This window comes from Elephantulus edwardii, unplaced genomic scaffold (assembly GCF_000299155.1).
Source record: "Elephantulus edwardii isolate Elephantulus edwardi_28Jun2011 unplaced genomic scaffold, EleEdw1.0 scaffold00238, whole genome shotgun sequence".
In the NCBI taxonomy this organism is placed as follows: Eukaryota; Metazoa; Chordata; class Mammalia; order Macroscelidea; family Macroscelididae; genus Elephantulus; species Elephantulus edwardii.
The window spans coordinates 954,249-969,778 of NW_006399988.1; the positions used below are offsets into that span (position 1 = coordinate 954,249).

The following is a 15,530-nucleotide window of genomic DNA, read 5'->3' on the forward strand; positions in this document are numbered from 1 at the left end:
TGTGGTGCTGGAGAAGAGTATTGAATATACATGGACTGCCAAGAAAACAAATAGATTCAGCCTGGAGAGGGTTAAACCAGATGCTCCTTGGAGGCAAGGATTCTGGGACTTCGTCTGACATACTTTGGACATGTTGCCAGGAGGGACAGGTCCTTGGAGAGGGACATCATGCTTGGGTGAGTGGAGGGACAGTGTAGGAGGGGAAGACCCTCTATGAGATGGATTGATTCAGTGACTGGGGTAATTAGGATGGGTGTGTCAGAGGCAATGCACTTTGGCACAGGATAGACCAGGGATTAGGGCTGTTGTACATAGGGTCGCTGTGAGTCGCAAGCAACTTGACAGCACATAACAACAACAATAACAACAACTAGAAGGCATATTCATTTTTATGGAATATATTTAAAACTGTATTGGAAGCATCTTTTTAAAAAAAATGTTTATGAAACTGTTACTGCTGTGTTAGTATTAATGGTCGTTTGGGGGCAGTAGAATAAAAGATTTTTCTTTTTTTTTTTTTAACAGCCTTTGTGATTCTAACATTCCATGCTTTTTTTTATTCTTATGCAGTTGAAGTTTGCACTCAAGACCTACTTTCCTTATGCATCTCCAGCTCTTGTCATGGAACTACTCCAGCATCCTAAAGGTAAATTATTTTACATGTATTAAAGTTATTTCCGGGAATAAATATTAACAAGTCATAGCCCTTTTCCTTTCAGTTTCTTATCTGTAGTACCAAAAGCAACAAAACTCACTGTCATTGAGTCAAGTCTGACTAGTTCATAGGGTTTCCAACACTGTAAAGCTTTATGGAACAAGGCTGTCATGTTTTTCTCCATAAAAATGGTGGGTGGATTTAAATCACAAGCCTTTTAGTGTGCAGCCAAGTGCTTAACCAATATGCTACCAGGGCTTCTCACCTGTAGGACGAGGAAGTTGCAGTTACTATCTAAGATTTGTTTAGAGGTCAGTGATGATTCATTGGTAGAATCTTTGTGTTTTTGCAGGAGTCCCAGGTATAATTCCAAGCTAATGCACCTCACGTATAGCCATCATCCATCTGTCAGTGGAGTCTTTCCTGCTACTATGATGCTAAACTACTGAGCAAGTTTTAGTGGAACTTCTAGACTAAGAAAAATTAATAAATAGTTGATTATACAAAATTCACTCATTATCTCTTAGGCCTCAATTCTGTCACCTTACCCACAATATCGAGCTATAATTGCTTCTTGTTTCAACTTTTACATTCCAGTCACCAATTATATTAATCTATCGTGATTGAGCTCTAGTGGGCTAGTGGCAAGAAGCTGCATTGCAATCCCAAAGGCACAGGGTTCAAGGCCACCAGCTGATCGATAGGAGAAGGATGTGCATTCTCCTCCCATGTGATTAACTGCTTCCGAAAACCCATAGGAGGGTCAGCTATGGGTTACTTCTGACTCGACAGTACACAAGAACAAATAACTTGACTGCATGTCCAGTCAATTTCAGACTGCAGAATTTCGTAGAAATTCTATTTCTTCATTTTGGGCTTTAGTTGTTGATACTTATATTTGAATGATAGTGGTATTAATAAATTTTCCTTATACATGTATGGATAGTATCCAATTACTCAGAGCTTTGGTCTTCAGGACAAATCTTGAAATGGTCTTTTTAACTGTGATTACAACACTATCCTTCCTCAATTTTTCATTCCCACCATAACATATCATATGATTGTCTTATTCATAGTGGCCAATGCTAGTTTCTCTCAGCTCACTAACGCCTAGAATGTCAATGTTACATATTCCATTTCACTTTAACAACTTCTGATTTCCCTAGATTGATACTTTACACATTCCATGTCCTAATTATAAATTGGAAGCAGGAGTGGCATCTACTTCATAAATAACATGCCTCCAGAAACTCTATGAACTTTGATGAAGGTCAATAGTTATAGAGGAGCTGCAGGCCTTTTATTCATAGGGTCACTGTGAGTCATGCTCGACTTGAAGGCAGTCAACAACAATAATTATAAATGGATACTTGCAGCTGTTTCTGATTTTTTAATATCTTCTAAAGACCTTAACCTTAGAAGGGCTCTACCTCTAGTACTATGTCTAACAGTGCATCTCTGTTATTCATAGAGTTTTCAAATGCCTAACACACACACAAAACACAACAACCCACAAGTGGGAATTATATGCATGGACCTCACCTTTTGTTCTGATCATGAATTATATTTATTACTTTTATAGAAGGAATCATTGGAGAAGCATAACATTAGTAGTCAAAGCCAGACTAAGTGTTGACTGTGGAACAGACCGTATGTACAAGTTCGAATTGAAGCTGAAGAAAATTCAAGCAAATCAATAAGAGCCAAAATACAATTTGGGGTCTGTCTCACCTGAATTTGAAAACTGTATCAAGAATAGATTCAATATTGATTCATTTTATAAAATATCATGAATGGGAGTGGTTGTAAAAAACACAAAATGAATGAAGATAGTGTGAGAAACAATGCATACAAACTTTGTAAGTAAACCAGTACAAAATAAAAGTTAATTTTTTTAAAAAAAGACTAGATTTGAGGAATTGAACACTAATGATCAGAGACCAGATAAGTTGTGGAATGACATCGAGGATATCTAGGTCATTCATGAAGAAAGCAAAAAGTCATTGCAAAGACAGGAAAGAAAAAAGAAAAGAAAAAAAGACCAAAATGGATGTCACTGAGAACTTTGAGAATTGCACTGGTGTGTCAAGAGGCCAAACAATGGAAGAAGTGAAATGAAGGAGATGAACAAAGTATTTCAAAAGGCAGCTCAAGAAGACAAAAACAAGTATTATAAAAATATGTGCAAAGAGCTAGAGTTAGGAAACAAAAAGGGAGGAACTTGTTCCTTATTCATCAAGCTGAAATAACTGAAAAACAAATTTAAGCTTCAAGTTCCAATACTGAAGGATGCCCTGGGCAAAATCCTGGATTATCCAGGAAGTATCAAGAAAAGATGAATACACTGAGTCACTGCACCAAAAAGAATTGGCTGACACAGAACTGTTTCAGGACTAATGGTGATAAAGGAAGACATTCAGGTTCCAATAAAAGAATTGGCAAAAAATTAGGCCCAGGAATTGATGGGATACCAATTGGCATGTTTCAACAAGCAGTGGTAACTCTGGATGTGCTCACCAATCTATGCCAAGAAATTTGTAAATCTAGAGGAGATCATTACTGATGTTAAATGTATCTTGGCTGAAAGCAGAGAGTACCAGAAGGATGTCTTATTATGTTTCATAAGCTGTGCAAAGGCTGTGAATCACAGCAAAGTATGGTTTACTTTGAGAAGAATAAGAATCCCAGAACACTTAATTGTTCTCATATGAAACCTATACCTAGATTGAGAGCCAGTTGTCTAAATAGAGTAAGGGAATAATGCATTGTTTAAAATAAAAAAAGGTATGCATTAGGGCCGTATCTTTTTTCCATACCTATTCAGTCTGTATGTAGAGCAAATCCATCAAGAAACTGGACTTTAGGAAGAAAAATGTGGTATCCGGATCAGAGAAAAATTTATTGACAACTTGTGTTATGCAGACAACACAACTTTGCTTACTTGAAGTGCTTAACTCAGAACACCAAAAGTCCTCACCACTAGGCCAATAGGCAACACCATGATAGTTGGAGAAAAGATAGAAATTGCCAATTATTTCATATTATGTGAATCCACAATCAACCCCCTTGGTACCAGCAGTCAGGAAATCTAAAGACTAGTTACATTGAGAAATTCTACCATCAAGGATCTCTCCAAAGTGCTGAGGAACAAGGATGTCAATTTGAAGACTAAAGTGCATCTTATCCAAGCCATCCAGTTACTTTCTGTACATCTGAGAGTTAAATGAATAAAGACGACAGAAGAAAAATAGATGCCTTTTGAGTTCTGGTGCTGAGAAGAGCATTAAGTATCACATAGACTGCCAAAAGAACAAATACATACGTCTTGGAGAAGGTCCAGACAGGATGCTTCTTAGAAGGAAGGATGGTGAAACTTTTTCTCACATTGTCTAGTGGCCACTCTTGGGAAAATGATACCATGCTCAGAAAAGAGGACGGCCAGCAAAGGACCATCAATGAGATGGATTTGAAACAGTAACTGTAACAATGGTTTCTGAAGTAGCAGAGATGAAGAAAATGGCACAAAATAGGGCAGTGTTCTGATCCGTCATTCCTAGGATGACTGTGAGTCATAGTCAACTCGACGGAACATAACAAAAAACAACATCTAGGGGCAAGGGTGAAAGAAAAGCTTAATTATCTGCTTCCAAAAGTCACCCTTGTGGATCCCAGTAGTCTGATCTCATTGTGTATGTAGAGTTTCCATGAGTCGAACTCAAGATAGTGAATAACAATAAGATCCCATACTTGCACCTGTAGTCTTGAAAATTTGACTTTTCAGTTATTAACACTTTCTAAAAGAGTCATATTTCTTAAGATAGTTTCTACATTTAGTTGGGATGTATTCAAGGTCATATTTTAGTTCCGGGGGACTTACTTTCTTCAATTTCAGTTTGAACTTACATATGAGCAATTGATAGTCTGTTCCATAGGCAACATGTGGCCTGATTTTAACCACTGATATTAAGCTTTTCCAACTTCTTCTGTGACAGATGTAGTAGATATAATTCCTGTGTAATTCATCAGGTGAAGTCCAAGTATATAGTCAGTGTTTATGCTTACTTTTGAAAAAAAAAGTGTTTGAAATTAATTCATTGTACAAAATTTTATCATGTCTCCAGTCTCATTTCTGTCACCAAGGCCATGTTTAGGCCTTCTTTGTTTCCAATTTTACATTCCAGTCACCAGTTATTGTTGTTGTTATTGTTGTTGTTGTGGATTGCCATCAAGTCAAGCACGACTCTTAGCCAGCTTATGAACAAAATACCTGAAGCCTTTTGATAACTATCGTTTCTCAAAGTTCATAGAGTTTCCAGAGGCATGTTGTTTAGGAAGTGGATATTGTATCTTTATTCCATGTTCAATTTCAGACTGCAAAATTTGGTATACATTCTCAGTTCTTCCCTTTTGGCTTGTGTAGTTGATGTTTATATGTGAACAATGTTAACATTAACAGGACTTCACTTGTATTCATATGGATAGAATCCTGTCACTAACAGCATTGTTCTTCAGGATACATCATGAAATGCTCTTTTTGTTGATGAATGCCACACCATTCCTCTTCAATTAATTTGTCATTTCCATGATAGTAAATCATGTGATTATTTGATTCAAAATGGTCAGTGACTGACAATCTCAGCTCATAAATACTTAGCATATCAATCTTTATGCATTCCATTTCATTTTTCACAACTTCCAGTTTTCCTAGATTCATGCTTCATACATTCCAGGTTCCAAATTAGATTGTTTCTCCTCATTTTGAGACTTACCACATCAGCAAATTAAGGTGCTTCATTGATCGAAAGCTTTACTCCATGTGTGTCATTACAGTATACTTGGGAGAGGCAGCTCATCAGCAATTGCATTTCGACTGCCTTCCAACCTGCGTGACTCATTATCCATCACTATATCCAACAATATTCTTCCAGTGGTCATAGAATTTTCAAAGATCTGTTATTTCAGAAATGGATAGCCAGTCCTGCTTCTTAGTCTTTCTTAGTCTGGAAGCTCCACTGAAACTTATCCACCATGATGACCTTTGCTGGTTCTTGAAATACCAGTCTCATAGCTTCCAGGACCATAGTAACACATAAGCCAGCACAATATGGAAAACTGACAGGCGAGTGCTAGAATACACAGAGGCACTATACCAAAAAGAATTGGCTGACTTAAAACTATTTTTGGAAGTAAATATGATCAAGAACCAATGGTAATTTAAAAAAGATGTTCAAGCTGCCTTGAATGTATTGGCAAAAAGTAAGACCCCAGGAATTGATAGGATACCATTTGAAGTGCTTCAAGAAATAGATGCAACCCTAGTCATGCATGTTAGTCATTGCCAACAAATCTGAAAGACAGATAGTTGGAAGAAATGCATATTTGTTCCCATTTCCCCAAAAGAATGCAGAAATCCAACCGAATGTGGAAATCATTGAATAATATCATTAATATCACATGAAAGTAAATTCTTGCTGAAGATTATTAAAAACTGTTAGCATTAGTAGGTCAATTCAGTAGAGTGGCAGGAAACAAGATCAATATCTAAAAATCAATGGATTCCTCTACAGTGTCAAAGAGAACTCAGAGAAGGAAACTAAGAAAACATTACCATTTACAATAGCCAACCACAAATTGAGATACTTGGGAATGAACCTAACTAGAGACACAAAAGACCTATACAAAGAAAACTAAAGAACATTTTTGTGAGACACAATAAAGGACCTAAATAAATGGGAAAAGGTTCCCTATTCATGGATAGGAAGACTCAATATTGTGAAAATGACAATCCTACCAAAAGCAATCTACATGTTCAATGCAATCTCAATATAGATTCCAAAATAATTTTTCAAGGAGATTGAAAGGGATATGGTCAAGTTTATTTGGAAAGAGACCCTGAATAAGCAATGCACTTCTGAAAAAACAAAAATGAAATAAATGGGAGGCATAGAACTCCCAGACCTCAATACCTACTACTCCGTTGTAGTAACCAAAACATCAGGGTACTGGTACACAATGACAGGCACATAGACCAGGGGAACAGAATTGGAACCCAGAAATGGACCCATCTATCTATAGTCAACTGACACTTGACAGGGATAAAACCCCTATCAAATGGGAGAAACAACAACTTCTTCAACGAATGATGCTGGCCGAACTGGACTGCTACCTGCAAGAAAGCCGAAACAGGATCCATATCTCACACCATACACAAAAACCAACTCAAGGTGGATCAGAGACCTCAGAATAAAGCCTCAAATCATAAAGCTCATAAGAGACAAAGTGGGACCAAGCTTAGAAGGCCTAGTCAACAGTACAAAGGGACTGCCAGATTCAGCCAGAAATGCACAATCTGAAGAGGATAAAATTGATGAGTGGGAACTTCTAAAGATTAAATCTCTGTGCTCATCAAAAACTTTTTCCAATAGGGCAATAAGAAAACCTACTGACTGGGAAACAAACAGTTGACAATATCATCTCAGACAGGGGTCTCATCAAAAAAGTTTACAGAATCCTACAGGGCCTCCAGAAGAAAAAAGACTGATAATGTTGTTGCCTCTAGAAGAAAAAGACTTATAATACAATTACAAAATGGACAAAAGACATGGAAAAGATTTTTTACAGAGGAGGACGTTGGGATTGCCAACAGACACATAAAAAAATGCTCTAAATCACTGGCAATAGAAGAGATGCAAAGGCAAAATTTAGTAGGGCAGCAAGTAGTAAATATTGGAGAGGATGTGGTGAGATAGGAACTCTTATAAATTGTTGGTAGGATTGTAAGATGGTACAACTACTCTGGAAGGCAGTTTGGCGTTTCCTCTAAAAAGCTGAAAATCAAAATTCCGTTCTGACCCAGCTATTCCACTGCTTGGAATATACCCTTTGAAAATGAGAACTGAGGCTCAAATAGAGACTTTTACACCAGTGTTCATAGTAGCATTTTTCACCATAGCAAGAACATGGAAACAGCCCAGATGCCCAACCACAATATAATGGATTGAGAAATTATGGTACATTCAACACTGGAATACTATGCAGCACACAGGAGCAATGATTTTGTAAATTACTACCTACCATGGGAGGGACTGGAGAGCATTATGCTAAGTGAGCTAACTCAGTCTCATAAAGACAAATACTGTACAAGGCCGTTATACTGTACAAGGCAGAATGAGTATGAAGATCCAAGGAGTGGGGGTGGAAGTTTGGGTGGGGCGTGGAGGTGCTTAATTATAGGTTATTGGAGGGAGGAATGGGTAAACTAAAGAGGAAAGAACCAGTGTGAAAAACAATGTTTTTGTACCTTATGAACTTTGAATGTAAACCAGTAATAAATTTTTAAAAAACCCTATTAGAATATTCTATACCTGAAAGTGGAGGTATTTTGGATAATTTAATTTTATTTTTCTATTTCATGAAACCTAAACTGCCCATATGCATTTTTTTAAATTTATAATTACATTAATTCATTTCTTAATATGAAAGCCTACAGATCATACTGATTTTTCATTCAATAATTCAGACATTTAATATAAATTAGGATTGATTATTGTTGTTGAAATTATTGATTAATGTAATTAATTAATTACAGTGTATGGCCAATTTCTCATTGTGTACTGTTTCTCCCATCACCCAGCTTATCTTTTAATTTTTATTCCTCCCCCCCTATCTTCCTATCCTTATTATCTAACCAAGAATGATTCTTTTGGTGTGAAAACCTTTCCTTAGCTTTCTAGAATTACAATATTATAGTTATTTTTTGTGAACAATTTATGCCAACAAAATATTTTCTAGATTCATCTATGCTGTGTAGTATTTAATGCACTGTTTTTTAGTGATACATAATACTGCAGTATGTGTATGTGTGTATGTACCAGAGTTTCTTTATTCATTCATCAGTTGTTGACTAGTTCCAACTCTGCTATTGTAACTAATACTGCAATAATCATTAGTGAGCTATATGACAGTTTGTGCTGCAGTTCAAATTTCTTTGCGATATATAATTCATAGTAGATAACTCTTTCAAATTAAATTCATAAATGTTTCAAAAGATTTCTCCAAAGTAGTTAAAAGAAAACCTATATATTGGGGAAAATATTTGGCAATGGCATGTATAAAAAATTTCAATATCTAAACAAGAAAGACTAAAACATTATAAAATAGACAAAGGACATGAATGATTAAGTCACCAAAACCATACATCCAGCAAATATGTGAAGAAATGCTCAAGATCATAACCTACTGTTAATGTTATGTGCTGTCAAGTCACTTTGCGACACATAGAGAACCTGTGTACAACAGTCCTGAACCCTGCACTTAACTGAGCCAACCTTATTATCTCTGACACACCTACCCTCATTACTCCATTCACTGAGTCAGTCCATCTCATATAGGCTCTTCCTCTCTTGTGCTTTGCTTTCCCCTCCCGAGCATGATGTCCCTCTCCAAGGATTAGTCTCTCCTTGCAACGTGGCCAAATTATGTCAGATGGAGCTTCAGAATCCTTGCCTTTCACCCTCTCTAGGTCAAACCTGTTTGTTCTCCTAGTAGTCCAGTGTATATTCAATACTCTTCTGCAACACCACAGCTCAAAGACATCAATTCTCCTTCTATCATCCTAGTCATTTTCCAGCTTTCTTTTTTTTTTTTCCAGCTTTCTGATGCATCACAAGTAACTGCAAAGACCATGGCCCAGAACAGGCACACCTTAGTCTCGAGACTGACATCATTGTTCTTCAGTACTCTGGAGAGGTTCCTGACATCAGGGAACTCCAGAGAGAACCTGTCTGTTGTTAGGTGGGAACTCAAGGGGGGAGAGGTGAAACCACAGAGTTGCAGTTTGGTGAGTGGAGGGAGAAGGGCAAGGAAAGGGGAAGGATAGGGGCGAAAAGACAGGGTAATGATAGGCAAGGTCCAGTCGCAATTAATTTTATAAAACATAATGCATGAGAATGATTATATGAAACACAATGTAAATGAAGAAGAGTGTGAAACACAATATATACAAACTTTGTAAGCAAATCAAGTTAAAAAAAGACAGATTATGCTTCTAAAAAACATCTGAATTTGTGAATGTAATATTCAGTTGTCCCAATAGTAACATTTAGGCAACTGTCTTAGGAACCAGCACAGAAAATTCTTCTTGTTGTTATGTGCTGTCGAGTTGTCTATGATTCATAGCAATGCTATCCACAATAACTCTGAACCCTGTCCCACCCTAAGCTAGTATCACTGTGTACAACTCACCTATTTCCATTACCCCAGTTACAGTGTCAATTAATCTCTTGCATGGTCTTCCTCTCTTGTGCTGTCTCTCTACCCTCCCAAGTGTGATGTCCTTCTCCAAGGACTGGTCCCTCCTGGCAACTTGCCCAAAGTAGGTGAGATGGAGCTTCAAAATTCTTGCTCCAAAGAGCAGCTTGGTTTCACCCTTTCCAGGAGAGGCATGTTTGTTCAACACTCTTCTCCAGCAGCACAACTCAAAGGCATCGATTCTGTTATTCTTTCTTTGTCACTGTACAGCTCTCTGATGTATAGCAAGTAAATACAAAGAGCTTGGTCTGTACTTTACGTATATCTATTTATTTATACTTGGACACAAATAAAAGACAATCATACAAACAAAAAGGTTAATGGCCTGAGTTCATGCTATACAATGGCTTCATCCCTTGTATATAAGTTTCAGTATGTGTATGTATCTATATCTATTATATCCAGTCCTTTTTCTGCTCATCCAGCCTTTGATATACACACCGGAGGAACAATGTTGCAGCTGTACCCAAACCTGATCACTCCTTGAAGAAACTTGATAATGTCTAAGGAGACCAGACTAGACAATGGATCCTGATAAGGCTTTAGGCACAGTCACAAAAGCCCATACCCAAATTAATTAACAACCCCAAATTCTGAGCAAAATACCAACTTCCCTAATTTTCTCTAAAACCCCTATAAAAAGAAAACATCCTTGACTGCCCTTACGCCATTTTGACCTTCTCTGCGCATGGCCACTCGGTGTTCCTCTCACACCATGCAATAAAGGCCTGTTTGTTTTTTGGGATTAGCATCTTTCTTTCTCTCTCGCTCTCAACTCTTTTTTCTATCTAACACACTACCTTTGGGTTTTACTAAGCTGATGGGAATTATAAAGTGTAACCCAAGTAAAAAGAGCCGATCCTTGACAACAGATTTCCCCAATACAACGTGTCCTTTGATTTTCCTAATTGCTGCTACCTTGGGTATTGGCTGTGGATCCAGGTAAAATTAAATGGTTGACAACTTGAAGTTTTTCTCCATTCATCATGATGTTGCCTACTGTCCAGTGGTGAGGATGTTTAGTCTTTTTGATGTTGAGATGTTATCTACATTGATGTCTGATCTTCTATAGCAGATGTTTCAAGTCTTCTTCATGTTCAACAAGATGTGTCACTTATATAACAGAGGTTGTTTATGAGTCTGTAATCTTGATGATACATTCTTCTTCACATCATCTAACTTCCTGAATTATTTGTTTAGCATACAGATTGAATCCATATGGTGAAGGCCTGACACACACTTTTCCTGATTTTAAACCATACAGTGTTCTCTTGCTCTACAACTGCTTCTTGATCTGTGTATAGTTTTCATATAAGGACATTTAAGTGTCCTAGGATTACCATTGTTCTAAATGTTACCCAAAATATGTTATGATCTTTACAATCAAATGCCTCTGCATAGTCAATATAACACATATCGATGTCTTTCTTGTATTCTGTTTTCAGCCAAGACTTATTTCACATCAAGGAGTTCTGCTGGGTAAATGGTAAGGAGTTGTTCTGCCAATCCAAAGGCACACGGTTTGAACCCACTTTTTGGGAGAAAAATGGGCAATCTCCTTCCACGTCATTTAGTCTCTGGAGGGTCAGCTATGAGTTGGCAATGCCTCAACACCACCTGGCAATGTAATATCCCTTGTTCCATAACCTCTTCTGAATTCACCCTGAATTTCTGGAAGTTTCCTGTTGATGTATTGTTTCAACTATTTTTTCTTTCCATTTGTTAAAAATTTTTATACTGGTTTATGTATAAAGTTCATATACATTGTTTTTCACACCGGATCTTTCCCCTTTCCTTTACCAACTCCTCCCTCCCCTCATCAAATGTATGCCCTATGATTAAGCACCCCCATGATCCTCCATCCCATGCTCCTTGGATCCTCTTACTTGTTCTACAATAATTGCCTTATACAGTATTTGTCCTTATGAGACTGAGTTAGTTCACTTAGCATAATGCTCTCCAGTCCCTCTCATGTTATGTAGTAATTTATAAAATCATTGCTCCTGTGTGCTGCATAGTATTCCACTGTGTGAATGTACCATAATTTCTCAATCCATTAAATTGTGTTTGGGCATCTGGCTGTTTCTATGTTCTTGCTATGGTGAATAATGCTGCTATGAACATTGGTATAAAAGTCTCTGTGCCTCAGTATTTCTTTTCAAAGGGTATATTCCAAACAGTGGAACAGCTGGGTCATATGGAATTTCTATGTTCAGCTTTCTGAGGAAACGCCAAACTGCCTTCCAGAGTGGTTGTACCATTTTACAATCCTACAAATATTGTATAAGAGTTTCTATCTTATCAAATCCTCTCCAGTATTTATTTGCTGCCCTGCTAAAGTTTGCCACTGCTACTGGGTAAAATGGCATATCATTGTGGGTTTGATTTTCATCTCTCTGATTGCCAGTGATTTAGAGCATTTTTTCATGTGTCTGTGTCTTTTTTCATGTGTGTCCAAAAGTCCTCCTCAGTGAAGTCTTTTCCATGTCTTTTGCCCATTTTGTAATTGCACTGTCAGTCTTTTTCTTCTCGAGACCCTGTAGGACTCTATACACTTTTTTATGAGACCCTTGTCTGAGATGGTATTGTCAACTGTTTGTTCCCAGTCAGTTGGTTTTCTTTTTACCCCTATTGGAAATCGTTTTTGATGAGCACAGAGATTTAAGCTTTAGAAGTTCCCACTCATCAATTTTATCCTCTTCAGATTGTGCATTTCTGGCTGAATTTGGCAGTCCCTTTGTACTGTAGACTAGGCCTTCTAAGCTTGGTCCCACTTTGTCTCTTATGAGCTTTATGATTTGAGGCTTTATTCTGAGGTCTCTGATCCACCTTGAGTTGGTTTTTGTGTATGGTGTGAGATATGGATCCTGTTTCGGCTTTCTTGCAGGTAGCAGTCCAGTTCGGCCAGCATCATTCGTTGAAGAAGTTGTTGTTTCTCCCATTTGATAGGGGTTTTATCCCTGTCAAGTGTCAGTTGACTATAGATAGATGGGTCCATTTCTGGGTTCCAATTCTGTTCCCCTGGTCTATGTGCCTGTCATTGTGTACCAGTACCCTGATGTTTTGGTTACTACAACGGAGTAGTAGGTATTGAGGTCTGGGAGTTCTATGCCTCCCATTTATTTCATTTTTGTTTTTAAGAAGTGCATTGCTTATTAACAGTCTCTTTCCTCTCCAAATAAACTTGACAATATCCCTTTCAATCTCCTTGAAAAATTGTTTTGGAATCTATATTGAGATTGCATTGAACATGTAGATTGTTTTTTGTAGGATTGTCATTTTCACAATACTGAGTCTTCCTTTGTGCCTTGTCTCCATACCTTTTCAACCTGTATGCAGAACAGGTTATTGGAGAGTCTGGGCTCTATGAGGAGAAATGTGGAGTCAGGATTGGTGGAAGATCTATATACAGTCTGCGTTATACAGATGACACAGCCCTGCTCGCTGAAACTGAGGAGGACCTGAAGCGCTTGCTGCAGAGGTTCAAGCACTGCAGCCTTCAATATGGATTGAAGCTCAATGTCAAGAAGACAAAGATTCTTACCACTGGACAGACAATTGGCATCAGGATGGATGGTGAAGAGATTGAGATTGTTCACAGCTTTAGTTTGCTTGGCTCCACAGTCAACACTCTTGGCACCAGCAGCAAGGAAATTAAAAAACATATTGCGATGGCAAAGTTTGCTGTTAGGGACCTCTCCAAAGTACTGAAGAGCAATGGTGTCTCTCTGGAGACTAAGGTGCATCTGATACAGGCCATGGTCTTTGCAATCACTTGTTATGCATCAGAGAGTTGGACAATGACTAGGGAGGATAGAAGGAGAATTGATGCCGTTGAGCTGTGGTGCTGGAGAAGAGTATTGAGGGTACCATGGACTGCTAGGAAAACAAACCGATTCATCCAGGAGAGGGTTAAACCAGGCTGCTCCTTGGAGGCAAAGATTCCCAGACTCCATCTAACATACTTTGAACATGTTGTAAAGAGAGACAAGTCCTTGGAGAAGGACATCATGCTTGGGAGGGTGGAGGGACAGTGCAGGAGGGGAAGGCCCTCTATGAGGTGGATTGATTCAGTGACTGGGATAATCGGGATGGGATTGTCAGAGACAGTGCGATTGGCACAGGACAGAGCAGAATTTAGGGCTGTTGTACATAGGGTCCCTGTGAGTTGCAAGCAACCCAACAGCACATAACAACAATGACAACATCCTTAAATGGGGCACATTTTTCCATTTATTGCAAAAATGTTCTGTAGTTTTGTCTCTACAGGCCTTTTGTGTCTCTAGTTCAGTTCACTCCCAAGTATCTCAATTTGTGATTGGCTATTGTACTGCTTTCTTGATTTCCTTCTCTGAGTTCTCTTTGTTACTGTTCAGGAATCCCACTGCTTTTTCTATATTTATCTTGTATCCTGCCACTCTACTAAACTGATCTACTAACAGGTTTTTTTGTTGAGTCCTTGGGGTTTTCTATGTACACTATTATATCATCTGCATAGAGCAACAATTTAACCATCTCCATGCCAATTGGGATGCCTTTTATTTCCTTCTTTTGTCATATTGCCCTAGCACGTACTTCCAATACAGTACTGAATAGCAGTGGTGACAGTGGGCATCCTTGTGTGGTCCTATTCTCAAAGAAAATGCTTTTAATACATCTCCATTGAGAATGATATTGGCTCCTGGTTTTGCATATCTCCTTTTCTCTATATTGATGAAATTCCTTTCTATTCCAATTTTTCTGAGTGTCTTAATCAAGAAAGGGAGTTGTATTTTGTTAAATGCCTTGTCTGCATCAATTGCTAGGATCATATGATTCTTGTTATTTGTTGTGATAATGTGGTGAATTACATTGCTTATTTTTCTTATGTTGAACTATCTTGCCTACTTCTTATAAATCCTACTTGGTCATGATAAATTATTTTTTTATGTACTTTTGGATTCTATTGGCAAGGATTTTGTTAAAGATTTTTATGTCTATGTTCACGAGAGATACTGGTCTACAGCTTTCTTTTTTGGTAATATCTTTGACTGGTTTGGGTATGAAGATTATACTTGAATGTCTCTGGGGGTGTTTTATCTTTTTCTATATTTTTAAGTAAGTAGAATTGGTGATAAATCTTCTTTAAATGTTTGGTAGAATTCAGCTGTGAAACCATCTGGTCCAAGACTTTTTTTGTGAGAGAGTCTTTTAAGATCTGCTCAACTTCTTCTTTAGTGATGGGTCTGTTCTACATCTGACCCTGTCAATCTGGGTAGGGTATGAGTTTCAAGGAATTGGTCCATTTCTTCTATGTTCTCAAATTTGTCTTGTTGTCTGTTGTTGTTATGTGCCATCGAGTCATTTGCAACTCATAGCAACCCTATGTACAAGAGCTCTAAACGCTGTTCTATCCTGTGCCAACCTAGCCATCTCAAACGTACTTATTCCCACAGCTCAAGTCACAGAATGGATCCATCTCATCAGAGGTCTTCTTCTCCTTCGCTGCCCCTCCACTCTGCCAAACATGATGTCCCTCAAAGTATGTCAGAGGAAGCTTCAGAATCCTTGACTCCAAGGAGCATTC

The 15,530-nt window shown here is 38.0% G+C and overlaps 1 protein-coding gene across 1 annotated transcript in view; it reads left to right on the top strand.

Annotated features, from left to right (window-relative positions):
* FANCC (Fanconi anemia, complementation group C) overlaps window positions 1–15,530 on the top strand; it is a 388,004-nt gene that overhangs the window by 342,813 nt on the left and 29,661 nt on the right. The window contains exon 10 of the mRNA XM_006898875.1: window positions 571–646. Within this exon, the coding sequence (XP_006898937.1) occupies window positions 571–646 (76 nt within the window). The remainder of the gene's footprint in view (window positions 1–570; window positions 647–15,530) is intronic.